General features: G+C 34.5%; 1 protein-coding gene and 1 long non-coding RNA gene across 2 annotated transcripts in view; one reads left to right on the plus strand and one right to left on the minus strand.

Moving 5' to 3' along the window:
• The window catches only part of LOC118647678, a 30794-nt gene extending 22718 nt beyond the window's left edge, over positions 1 to 8076 (plus strand). Inside the window, exon 3 of the long non-coding RNA XR_004964839.1 lies at positions 4919 to 8076. This is a non-coding gene — a long non-coding RNA (uncharacterized LOC118647678). The remainder of the gene's footprint in view (positions 1 to 4918) is intronic.
• Positions 99 to 4100, minus strand: LOC114255683. Its single transcript, XM_028194921.2, has 2 exons — positions 3219 to 4100; positions 99 to 3138 (listed from the first exon to the last, which is right to left on the minus strand). The coding sequence occupies exons 1-2, from the start codon at positions 3564 to 3566 to the stop codon at positions 3085 to 3087; spliced, it is 402 nt and encodes a 133-aa protein (XP_028050722.1). The 5' UTR covers positions 3567 to 4100; the 3' UTR covers positions 99 to 3084.
• Positions 8077 to 13464: the final 5388 nt, after the last annotated feature.

Below are 13464 nucleotides of genomic sequence, written 5' to 3' on the forward strand. Positions count from 1 at the left end.
AATGTTTTTTTCTAATCCTTAATTTTTAATTTTCTCTTCCTAATCTTGAATTATTTTTTTCTTTTCATTGTTTTCTCTCGAATATTATTTACAAATTAGCTATTATATTTAAAATAACATATAATGTTCATTAATACGGAGAGAATTTTTCGTTTATATTTACCGCAAAATTTGTTACAAAGTTGCGATGTTTTTGATGATAAACTTGGGACAACTTTAGCCATCTATCAATTGAGATAAAGAATTTTTTTAATATACAAAAGAAACATTTCAAACTATATAATAAAAATAACCAAGTAACAAGCAGATTATAAAATTTAATCAAATACATTTTATATTTTATATTATATAATAGTAGATTAAGTAGATTATTAAGAGATTAGATGACTCATTAATTTAAATTTTATAAGAAAATTTTTTATATGTTTCTCTCTTATGATCCTATTTATAAAATATTATTTTTGTTTATTTAAATAATTACAATGTTCTATAAAGTAAATTGAAATGATATAAATGAGATATAAAAGCTTGGGAAAAAAATCTTTTCAAAATATATCAAATTATATGAAAAGGATCAAATTACAGTTTAAGTTATATCAGAGCAGACCTAATTTTACAAATCAATTGATAAAATTAGATCTGCTCTGATATAACTTAATTTGATGTATAATTTGATCCTTGATATTTTTTCCGGAAAGGTTTCAATTAGAAACAAATAGAAAATTGGATCTGTCGTAGCTACAAATTTTTAGAAAATTTCATGGGAAATATGTGTTAGATTAACTAAAATAGGTTAGTGAAAACATTAACAGTACCGTACGAAGAAAAATTCTACCATCGATTCTCTCACACGATACAAGTCTGCTTTTATCTCTCAAATAATGCAGTAGAAAAACCATGTGTTTGATCAGACAATCGTCGCGATCGCAAAGCTCTTTAATGCTCGTCGAGTAACGCAACGTTTTACAAGGTAAAAGGGAAATACGTCGATCAAGTTTCGACCGACACCGTACTTCGTACGGTAAAGGAACGGGCTTTACCACCCTTCCGTCTAGATTATCAATGCTCAGTACTCTATCGGCTGTGTGCATCGGTACTGCAGTCTTATCCGCGCATTATTTCACCGAATATGTTCCTACCGTATTTCCTACGGAAAATGCAACGTCGATAACGTTATTCACTGCCAACGACAAAGAGATAGAAGAAACTACCACCCTTCTCCCGATACTTATAACAAGTGAAGACGTGTTAATAGATTCTTCTTCGATAAGCCAACTGCGCTTTTTCTTTAAAGAAAAAGTGGTGTACCAAGGCGCAACATTTGACGTCATTATTTAAAAAATATATTTTTTTACATTCGATATTCGTATGTGTGTAACGACAATGTCAGGCAATGGCGTTCGATGACGCGCGGGTAGTCGATGACGTCAGAGGGAAACACCGGCAGAGCAATGAACTCGTTGCGCTAGAGAGGGTGCGAGGTCACCGTTGATGAGAGAGAGAGAGAGAGAGAGAGAGGTACGAAACCAGGGCAAAAGAAGTAGCAGATAATATAAGAATAACCGACAACGTAGGTATTATCAAGCGTCGTAGCGTAGAGTTGAGAAGTAAAATTTTAACGATCGGAATTGCATTTTCAACGTTTAAAAGATTCTTGAAAAGTCTCACGGTCCGAACTGTATTTAACGAGCGCATAAAGATTAATGGAAAACATTGGAGGAAATTATCGTAATTTGAAAAATCGCGAACCAAAGTCTTTTTTGCCAGATTAAAAATATCATCGCGTATGTGAGAATATCGGGAGCGCTATTGAGAAATAGCGCTCCCGATACCAAATTATCGACCTCGTGTATAAATAGAACATGTCCGTAAATATCCTATAGGTATAAAGGTCAATGTGTTGGCCTTTTCTAAAACTTTTAAACTGAAATTTATGTTATAAGAGACACAATGCAGGTGTCTGGACTGCAGGAATAAGGTACATTTGATTTATTTTTACAAAATTTTATATAAATGGAATTTTCTTTAATATAAAAAAAGTTTTTAAAGAATAAAACATAAATTAAGTAGGTCTTTATTGAACCCGGGTAATTTATTTGCATTGTGTCTCTTTTATAATTTAAAATATTCTATTAAATACAGTTTTCAAAGTTTTATTCTATTAGAATCCTTAAAAGATGAAATATTTTAAGTGGGTTTTATTCAGTGAAGGTACCATACGTAACAAATTAAGAAAAAAATAAATAGGAATATAACAAACCGATAATAAACATTGGTAAAATATATTTGTAATTGCAATAATGTTATTTTTTATAAATTTTTATATTACGCTTCTTGTCATAAAAAAATTTTATTATATGAAACTTTGAGTTTGTTGATATACATACATTGTCCAATTATAGACATTAATAAAATTATAGAGAGAAATGCATTCGCATTTGCTATGCCTCTTTGCCCGCGTTTGATACAGACCTACGTTGCGTTCGTTGGGGTCGTTCATCGGGGGTGGTTCTATAAATAGTGCATCGCCATATATAGATATTCGGGTCAGTAGGAGAGACTATGAAGACGAGCCAAGGGCGAGCTTAAGATTTTCTATTAAAGTGTGATCTTTGCCTAAAACAGGGTTTCTCATTATACCCTATATCAACCCGTCAAAAATTATCTAATAGAAAATATTTTTTCAGCAAAACATTTCAATGCAAACAAAACTTTGTGCAACAAAAATTTATTATTTTACAGTAAAAAGAAAGTAACTACAAATTCTCTAAACACATTGAAAATTTATTGTTCAAAATTTTGTCTGAATTTATTTTAGAATCTTATGTATTTTAAACAAAAATGGAGATGTGCATAATTTAAAAAATATCTTTTCTTACCTGAGAAGATGACTTTTCAAATTTAATAACACAAAAAGTCTCGTTATATTTATACAGACGGTAGATATTTTTTTTTATCGCGAATTTATTTTACGACCCGCGATGATAAAGCTTCGAGTAAATTCGAACATTTTTACTACACTCCCGATCGCCGGAAATGTTCGGAAACGTCAGAACCGATCACACGCGTCTTCGGAAGGATTTCTCAGAAGATGTTCTCTTTCCTTTTCAAGAATCCTGCAGGTTGACCCAGATTGTCCTACGTATTCCATTAACCCGGGGTGAATATTGCCAGGGAACAATATTAATCTTTTGTTCTTTTTCAGGCTTATGACTTACCTTGCTTGCACAATGTCGACCGCGCAACACGGTCACTTCAACGTCCGGCACGATAGTTCTAACTATCCTGAAAACTACACTGACTAATTCACTATTAAACCTGGTTATCGCAACAAAGACCCTTATCCATTTATTATATCGACACTGTTTTAAAATTGGATGGTAACGATTTCTTGATGTAAGGTCGTACAATCGCGAACGCGTTTTGATACCGCTGTGGTCCTCGCACGTCCTTGAAAGAAGACTGAAAGTCGCTGCCGCGCGCTGTTCGTCGGGACGCCGTTCGATTCGCAATTGTTTGTCTTTGTACAGACTCGCGACCACCATCCCGTTCATCCCCCTCGCCATTTCCCTTTGTATCCTCCACTATTTTAGATGCGTGCAGTCACCAAGGCTCGGCTGGTGGGGCGAGATTGTGAATGACGCAAGTCATGAGAAATCTAGGTCAGCAGGTCATGCTACCCCATCCCCCGATGAACTTCTCTTCAATGGGGCTTTATTTATGAAACTCGATGTCGCCCGGCCAAGGATCTACCTACCGATGTGCGGATGGAATCGTGGTGCGCGATTAATTCGCCGATCATGAATGATCTCGCCCGGTTGTTGTTCCAAGGAACAACGGTCTCAATGAAGTTTCAACTTGATGTCGTGTCAGCCAATGAATAATTATTTTTCGTCCACTATTGTAATATCCTAAGTCATTTTCTTGTACAAATCTTTTTAATAATAGAATAATTACTTTGAAACATAAAGAAAACATGTAAATCGGCAAATGCACAAACATTAACAGTCGACAAATTATAATCTTTTACGAAATTTTTTCCAATTGAAAAGTTTGACAAATTAATTCTGTTCGAAAAATTATGTAAAATTTTACTTAATTTTTATTTTTGAAAACGAGTTTTTGTAAAAAAAAGATAAAAAGGTGTGTGTGTGTGTGTGTGTGTGTGTGTGTGTGTGTTCAAATGTAAAAGTGAATTTTTAGAAATCTATAAATACAAGTCAATTTGAAAGTGATATAAAAAGTACATCGGAATGTTATTAATATACGGAACTTTTGACATCACGATCAAATTTAAATCAGCAGAACAGAAATATTCGTTGATCAATAATGGTCGGTGCGCGGCTATATCGAGGTACAAAATAAATTACCGCATTTGACAATGTCAACGATTTATCGATCTGTCCGCTTCAACGCGAAGGTCACGGAAACTCGGTCAGGCTAAAGCAACTTGACTATCTATATCTATGTTATCAAGAGTAACGCGGGGGCTTTTAGAAAATCAAACTTTGCTTTTATTCATTAATCAAATTCGCGTGTACGTGAGTCACGAACCGGTTAAATCAGACAGATGATAATAAGACAATATAACGAGATTAATAAATTCGAAGATCAAACATAGAGGTAAATGGATAAATAGAGGGCAAATATTGAAATTGGGAACGAATTTTCGGAAACCAATTTACTTTCACAATAATAATCGGTTAACTATTTTGAAATGGCGTACAACTTTAGATGTTACTTTTATGTAACGGAAAATCAATAATCGATCTAAAAAGACTTGATTATAAGTTAAACTTTTGTAATATAACAATTCTTTGTATACTATTCGAGAGAATAATAATTTATATCACTTTTTCGGCAAACTGTGCAAATACGTTACAAAGGACAGTAAAAGAGATGACCTATTCTTTTCTAGAAATCCCATGAAACGAACGATGAAACGAATGATAAAACGAACGAACCACCGAATGTGTACGACAACGCAAACAGCAAGAGGGTACGATGAATGGTCTTTATCAAGACGGGAGAGGGAGAGGGGGAGGTATATCTCGAAGAGTCCGAAGAAATGAAAAACGGTAAAGAAAAGGTGAGAGAGAGAGAGAGAGAGAGAGAGAGGCACACGGCAACTTCTCGGATCGGACAGCTTTGGAAAACTGTGGCTTTGAATTGGCATGCACCATTTCTCGATGCCTATTGCGCCCTTCCGCGCGCGGCGTGGGATGGGCAGAAGGATTCGCGATCGAGATAACAGGGGGTTCAAGGGGGGGTTGCATACAGGCGCATATAGAAACTCACCCCCGTGACGTCAGCGAGCTTTCGACCAATCGTATGTCTGCATTCCACCAACGTCATCACCTCCCCCGTTGTGACGTGCATTCCGAAGGAGAAGAGGGGGGAGATACAAGGGTTCGGTAACAGGGTTATCGTGGTGCACGAGGGGTGGGGGATGAGATGGCGACGGAAGTGGCGGTAACGGAAGGTGCAGGATGACAAGAATGAGGGGTACGCCATATTTTGACCCAATTAACTGGATTAAACGACTGCTGCGAAAATTTCGTTCCTTCGGGCGCGCCTCCACGCTTTACTAAATTATATTTTAGATATAAACGTTTGTACAGCACGCGTGACATTATCGAAATCTATTCTAGGTAAATCTTGAACAAAGTTATTTTTTTAGTTAAATAATTTTCTGTACCATTAAACGTTTTAAATTAACGTGACTACAATCTATGTCTGCAATACTTTTTTTATTTCTCCATGACAGATATTTTGTCTTTTTCATGTAATAGGATTAAACACAAAGAAACGTTCTAAATAACTATAAGTGTCGTAAATTTAATTTTACGATTCCTTTCTTCAAAGTTCTCACCTCTCATTGAATTTACACTATGCGACAGGAGAACGTAGACCTAACTCACTCGATCGAGTCCACCGAGTGAAAAGTAGGGCAATGATGGTGACGGCTAGAGATGCGTCATATCGCAATGAGATTTTAGTGCAGACTATCGAAATATCGATCAATATAAAAAAATGCTTGGGCAAAATATATCTGTAGCTTTTTGTTTGGCGATAAATATGGTGGAAAAATGAATCTATTGCAATTACACAAACTTCTAAAAGGAAAAAAAAAACAAGTTCGAGTACACTTAAAAATTAAAATTTACGTAATAAAATAAAGGAATACATAAAATTTCACGGACCTCTTTTAATTTCAATAGTTACTTTGTACTTTTTCTCGAAGAATAACATAAAATAATGAGAAAATCACGAAATGTAGCAAAATTGTTTTTCTCAACGGAGGATAGGAGAATTGAATTTTTTTGTTTCGTAACATTCTGACCTCTCAAGCGAACAAGAGTAAGGTCGCTGCACTCTCACTCTCGCAAGGAAGCAGCGACTATAGCAACGGTGGTTTTCCGAAACGTGGGCGTCTCGTCTGTTGAGAATTCTGCGTAGGCGTTTGTTTGGGTCTATCTTGAACCACGTGCCGCTTTCTCGCAGTAATGCGTTTTTTTTTTATATTTCCAATAACCGTGCAATGCAACATTTCAATGATAAAATTCACTCTCGATCTTTAATCTTTCGAGAATTATTATATTTGGAATGTGCATAAATTTTTAATTCTGTGAGTTAAAAGGACTTTCGTTATTACATATTATCGTCGAATATTAAAACTGCAACGCATTTTCAATGCGCACGTGCTGACTACGTTTGATAAAACTAACTAAAATTATAACTTATTAATCTAAATTATTCGACGATTTAAAATCTGATTTAGAAGTGCCGATATTATAGGTTCAAATATTACCTATGATAATTTACTTTCCAAGGAGCAAGGATGTAATATTTTGATAGAGACAAGAAATTAGGAAGATTCTTTTACACAGCAATTGTTTTATTCAAAAAGGTTGAATTTTTAATTAGTAAAAATTATGGAGATTAAATTTATGTGTAATAGAAGAAAAGTTAATTCTTAGACAAAATTTACTATGAGAATAGAAACGAATAAAAGTTTCTTGGCTATTGCACACCACTTACCCTTTTTTAGAGCACCGCAGTTCACGATAAATCAGATTTGTTAACGTGTTTCATTTCTTCCTTTTTGCAGAACATCTCTTCTTCACCGTCTCTACTGGTCCAAATCCCTCGCACAGGACATACTTTATTTCCTAGTATTTTCTAAAGTTGGAGTTTTTTTAATCTGATTATCGTAATAACTCTGATCGAGTTGCCTTCTGGATTTGTTCGCGGGCCGTACCGTAATAGCACTTATGATTCAAAGAATCATCGTAAATGAACTCGACTTTCTGTTAGGAATCGCTCGGCGAAAGCAAAGTGAACAAGCCGTCGAGCGGAGCGCGTCGAACCGCTCGAATTCACGCCTGTCAGTGATCGAGGCCGAACTGCAGTCGGGCCAAAGTCCGATGGAACTCGCCGAGTTTCCACTTGGACCCCGAGGCTGGCAGGTTTGAATGGAGCAGAGTCGCGATTGGTCGGGATTGGCTGACGGTGACGATGACGTCATTACATTGATTGTCCCGCGCATGCCGCACCACGTGGCTCCCCGAAGATCTCGTCCTCTTCCTTTTCCTCCCGTTGGTTCTCTTTTTACCCTCCAGCCTGTCGCTCCACTGGCCTGGGTAAAAAGTACTTGCAGAATATGTAGAAGAGAGAAAGATTTTTCTACTAAGCTGTCATCTTTTGCTATTTTGCTGATAAATGAGATATTTTTTTAAATTGAGGATTTCAATAAATGACATCTGCAATTATAATTAAAATATTGCATAATTAAATATTGTTTAATTTTGTATGCTTTGCACTTACATCGCTCTCTTTCCCGTAGATTTATTGCAATATTTATTTCTAATTTTATTTAATAATATGTATAACCTTGATTGTATTTTTAATAAAGAACTCGTGCGTAACTTTTTCTATCAAAGAGTATATATAAAAATATAGGTATTATTAAATAAAATATATTAAATGTAAATATTGCAATAAAATTACAAAAAGAGAGTGGCATACAAACCATACAAACTCAGGCAATATTTAATTAATTAAAATAATAAAGCAGATAAATAAGAAAAGAATTTAAACAAGGTAAATTTCAAAATACTTTAACCTCTCTGATGAAAGATTGCCATAAAACAGAAAAAGAAGTAAAACAGATAAGTTTTGAAAGCTTTATCATAATCTCCGAAAACCTTGTATCTATACCTTATTTTATTTGTTCGCATCTCCATAGAATCCCATTTACAGCAATTAAAGAAGCGTTGGGAACAAGTTCATAAATAATATCGGCCATTATATATTTTTTAAATCGATGATCGATCCAATTGCAACCGACGTTCGACCTGCAACAACGTTGTCGTGTCTAGTTCTACCCTTGTCCTTCGTCAGCGCATCGGCGGCTACGTATTCCGGAATTGCGCCCAGGCCGTCCTAGCAGAGTGACGTCTGTCCCGGATGCCTAATTCAACGATTTCAAAAATACTCGGTTGGAGAAGCAGCAACGACACAACCACCACCACTAGCTACCACAGCCGGTTGCTCTTCTCCAGCAGCCTCATTCACCCAGTTTCTACCACATCCACCCTTCTCTCCCCCTCTCTCACTCCACCTCCCTTCAGGTTCCGCACTCTTGTGTGCGACAAGCGCTCGTGCTTCGCGATCGTCATATCCCGATCCGAGGAAGAGGTGGTCTAATGTGCATCTTCATATCTTGCCAATTATTCTAGAGAGTGGACGAGAGAGGGAGACAGACGCCAGTTTTCCCCGGGAAATCAACTCATTCGTTATAACAGAAGTCACCCCTCTTTTGTATCGATTACAGGATGGCACGTGTAATCGCCTTTCCGACCTTGCCTGAAAAAATAAAATTTAACATTTAATTTTATTTGTTATATTTCGAAATATGATGCTTTTATATAATAATCAAATGATTAAATCTACGAGATCTTAAGATTACAGTTTTTGCTAGCGTATTAGCCTTTTAACGATTTTTAAAATGATTTTTTAGTAGAAGAAAATTAGTAGCTAAAAATATATTTCTATACAATGGTATAGAAAATAAGTAATTTATAATTTTATATTTTTATGTAAATAGAAATAATTTTCTAATTCGCTAAAACACTAACACGCTAATTGCAAGTAAAGAAAGCATCGTGAAAACTGTTTTAACTTTTATCTATAAGAAACTTAAAACAATAAGGAACATGATAGAATTATTGTAATTTATCTTTTAGAGTTTTTGTTTCATGAATTGGTGCATTTAGCGTTGGTTGTATTTTGAAAAATACGATGCTCATTCTATTTTTTTTGACAAACGCCATTTTTTGTCATCGTATGATCTATCATCTTTTATAATTTTCACCTTTCCTTGTCAATTTGACAAAGTCGAGATGTAGCAAACTGATGGTTACGAGTGAAAGAGAGAGAAAAAGATAGAGGTAGATAGATAAGTAGACAGATATATATATATATATATATATATATATATATATATATATATATATATATATATATATATATATAGAGAGAGAGAGAGAGAGAGAGAGAGAGAGAGAGAGAGAGAGAGAGAGAGAGAGAGAGAGAGAGAGAGAGAGAGTGTGTGTGTCCTAGCCAGGCAACCGGAGGTTTCAGGTCGATGCACCCCTATGCTCGCTTGCCAGCGAGAGTTCGACGCCCCGCGTCATCGCCTGACGTCATTCTATCCTACCTCGCGATCCCGGGGTATTATCCCCCGCACGCCGCGCCTTCGACATCGATGCAACAACGGGAGCCGGCCAGATCAAATTTTCGTCCTTCGAAAACTGGATTGGAATCCCTTCTCGCTCACGCGATAGAATTATTTCTTATGGATGTAGTAGATGATTACATCAGTATTCTTACTTATTATGATCTTTATCACAAAATGATCTTAAGACTCTATCCTTAAACGTTCGGTCTTTACGGAATATTTTATGTAAGGTCATTAATTTTTATTTGCATCGAGCTTTAAAACTATAATAATTATAAAATAAAAGAATTATTATAACTCTTGTATCCTTTATTTGCCGAGAAAAAGTTAAAATTGATCAGAAGTAGGAAAGTTGTTATAAACACAATGAATATTATAAAGCTATATGTCATAATAATAAGTAATAATCTTTTCTTTTTTATGAAAATAAATATGGTAATAAATTGTAACACTTTTAATGTGATTCAATGTAATTTATATCAAAATAATTTAAGCATTTTTTGATAATGTGTAATATAAAAATCTATATAGAAAAATAAAATATTTATGTATAAATTAACAAAAGTTCGAACGTGGGGCATTCAATGTATAGCACAGATTTATGGAAGACATTTGCAATAATTGAAAATGTGTTGACGAAGTATGTTTCTCATTATAGATGCACTCGTTTATTCATATACTAATCCTGTTTCAACACTACCAAATTTGATAATTTTCTATTCTTGTTTTTGATTAATGATGAATTATTTTGATATTATTTGAATCATTAGAAATATTTGTATTATATTCACATATTTTCAATCTTCTGTATTAAATAATACAAAAAAAATTAAAATACTTAGCCGACCCAAAATGACATCTTTAATGGTTCTAATATTAATTTTAAATGCTTCCAGTAAAATCGCTCGAAGAAAATGTGATGGTAGTCGGTGTCTTAGATGTTTATCCAACGCGCAATAGCATTCGATGCAACCAATTGCCGAAAGCAATGCGCAACGAGCCTTCTGTAGAAAATAGTTGTAATCTCATATCAGAGAATTTCGCCGCTCGTTCGTTACATCCGGCGTGGCGATTGGCGTATTATCGTGCGAATTTCCAATCGATGCCACGAATTAATATTCTCGATGCGGCCGTTGGTGCAGTCGATAACCTGTCCCTGACGTAACACCCACGCGATGCAGTTGGCGGACGGAAGGGAGAGAGCTGTCTCTCTCTCTCTCTCTCTCTCTCTCTCTCTCTCTCTCTCTCTCTCTCTCTCTCTCTCTCTCTCTCTCTCTCTCTCTCTCTCTCTCTCTCTCCCCCTCTCTCTCTCTCTCTCTCTCTCTCTCTCCCCCCCCCCTCTCTCTCTCTCTCTCTCTCTCTCTCTCTCTCTCTCTCCCTCCCCCTCGACTAAGAGCGAGGAGCGGAAAGGATGGCGGATGCAGGGGCGCCAAACAAAACTGGGTCACTGGAGCTTCATTCACATTACGCGGCCATTCATGAGATTTGCCAACCGTTCGGTTTTCGAATTTTCGGAATATCCCATAACTTTTTCCAAAATTCCCCCCTACTAGTCTTTCGTCGACTGTTAATTTGTCTATCGTCTTTGTAACCTTCGCACAACTTCGGGCCTTCTTCTTCCCTTTTCTTCCGGCTAAGAAAATACTCCAAGTGAATACAGCTTTAAGACTGAACAAGTTTCTCTATCATTTATCTTTCCTTTCTCCCTTCTGTTGGGCATAAATAATAGCAAATCATTCTTGGAGCTATTTCGATATGTTCTTGATTTGCGATAGAAATCAAACAACTTGGTATCGATTTTGAAACATCTTTTCAGAAGCTGCAAAATTTATTACGCGTTTTATAGCTCGTTAGAGAAAGATTAATAGATTTTTATTTTATGTATTAATAAATAAAATAATAATATTCAGTTTTCTAAATTCACGTTCCAAATTTACGTTCCACTTTAACTCGTTTCACTGTAAAATTTTAATTTTTTTTATTATAAATTAAAATTATAAATTAAAAACTGAATGTTGTATTGTCATCAAATTAAAAAAAATATATATTATAAAACAATTATATTTCTCATACTATCGATTAACAAATATCGGTAAGAGGTCGAAGCAATGATTATGTTTTAATATCAAAATTATTATAAATAATAATTGTTTTTTTTTGCCCCCCTTCTCTCTCTCTCTCTCTCTCTCTCTCTCTCTCTCTCTCTCTCTCTCTCTCTCTCTCCCCCCATTATAAAAAGCTCTAAACAAAATGAAGGTGCTTCGATTATACAAATATCTCGGGCACGCGACTGTTATTAATGTCGAATGCAATATATGAAGAAAGCAAAGTTCTTCCTGGCGATTTAAAATTTGTCCTCGATAGGGTTGAATTCAGTCGAGGGAATTTCTCAATAAACCCTCCGACCTCTCTTCCGATGGTCCGCCTGGGTCTGCCCGACCTAGTTTTCCCCGGGCAATGACGTCGGCATGACGTCACGGGGACACAAACTAGGTCGCGGGGTCGAAGTACCCCATCGACTTTCCGTAGATACTTGTCCGCTTGCTCAGTCGCCCGATTCATTGAAAAAAAGGAGCGGAATTAAAATGGTTACTACAATCAAAGTTGCACGTTTTTCGTATGTCTCCGTTTATCGTGTATCTAATTGAGATTTAATCTTTTTAAAAAGAGAAACGGAAACATTAACTTTTTAACATTTACGCGCTTTATGATCTCGCAATTTGAAAGTAATCTTTAGCAAATCAAAAAATGGATTTGTTTTATTCATTTTATTCACAATTCTCGCAGCAGAAGAGGCAAATTTCACATTTTGTATATTTGCGTAATGTACGCATGACATAAGAAATTTTAAAAAATAAAAATTTTTTAATATGTAAATTCAGGAAAATTATCCAAATAAATTGAAAAATTTGTAGATAAAAGATACGTAAGCTAAAAACGGTTTATATATATAATATTATGTATAATTTATATTAGAGAACTCATAGAATTTTCAATTCTATTTACATATAATTTTATGTCTCTTATAATGAAAATAATATTTGAAATTGAAAGACATATATATGAAATATACGTTAAAAAATTCACACAAATATGTGCTATATAAAAAATTGTAAAAAGAATTCTATTATTAAATTTGATGCACATTATAAAAGCCCAAAATTGGTTTTAATTTAATATATATCTTGTATAAAACGACATGTCACAATTCTAATAACAGATAAAAACTGTTATTTATCTTCTCTGTTAAATCGTGCTTTAACCAGTTACTATTTTATCAAAGATTTAATAGATGGATTATAGATTAATAGATAGATTAGACAAAAGATTTAATAGATAGATGATTTATTTATTTATATTTAACGCAAAGATTCGCAAAAATTTATTCACAGATATAAGTTATTTGGTTTATTTTTTTTAACCACTTTTTTTAATTCGCGAAAATTGGTAATTAGCATTGTGAAAATTTTTTTTTAATCTAGTAGACAATTGCAGTACAATGTATCAGACGATTATAAAAAAAAGTAATTTTCAAATTAATTTTGCACAAATAGACAAGAGTATAAATTGCAGTTTTATATATATTATCTCTAAAATATTGCTAAAAATATTTGAATTTGAAATACTGTCTCATTTATTTCTTTAATTTATCTATGCGCAAATTTGTTATTATATGTATAAGAGATTGATTATTGATTTAGTAGTAATAGTTTAGTAGAAAT

The sequence above is a fragment of the Monomorium pharaonis genome, chromosome 10 (assembly GCF_013373865.1).
Source record: "Monomorium pharaonis isolate MP-MQ-018 chromosome 10, ASM1337386v2, whole genome shotgun sequence".
Classification (NCBI taxonomy): Eukaryota; Metazoa; Arthropoda; class Insecta; order Hymenoptera; family Formicidae; genus Monomorium; species Monomorium pharaonis.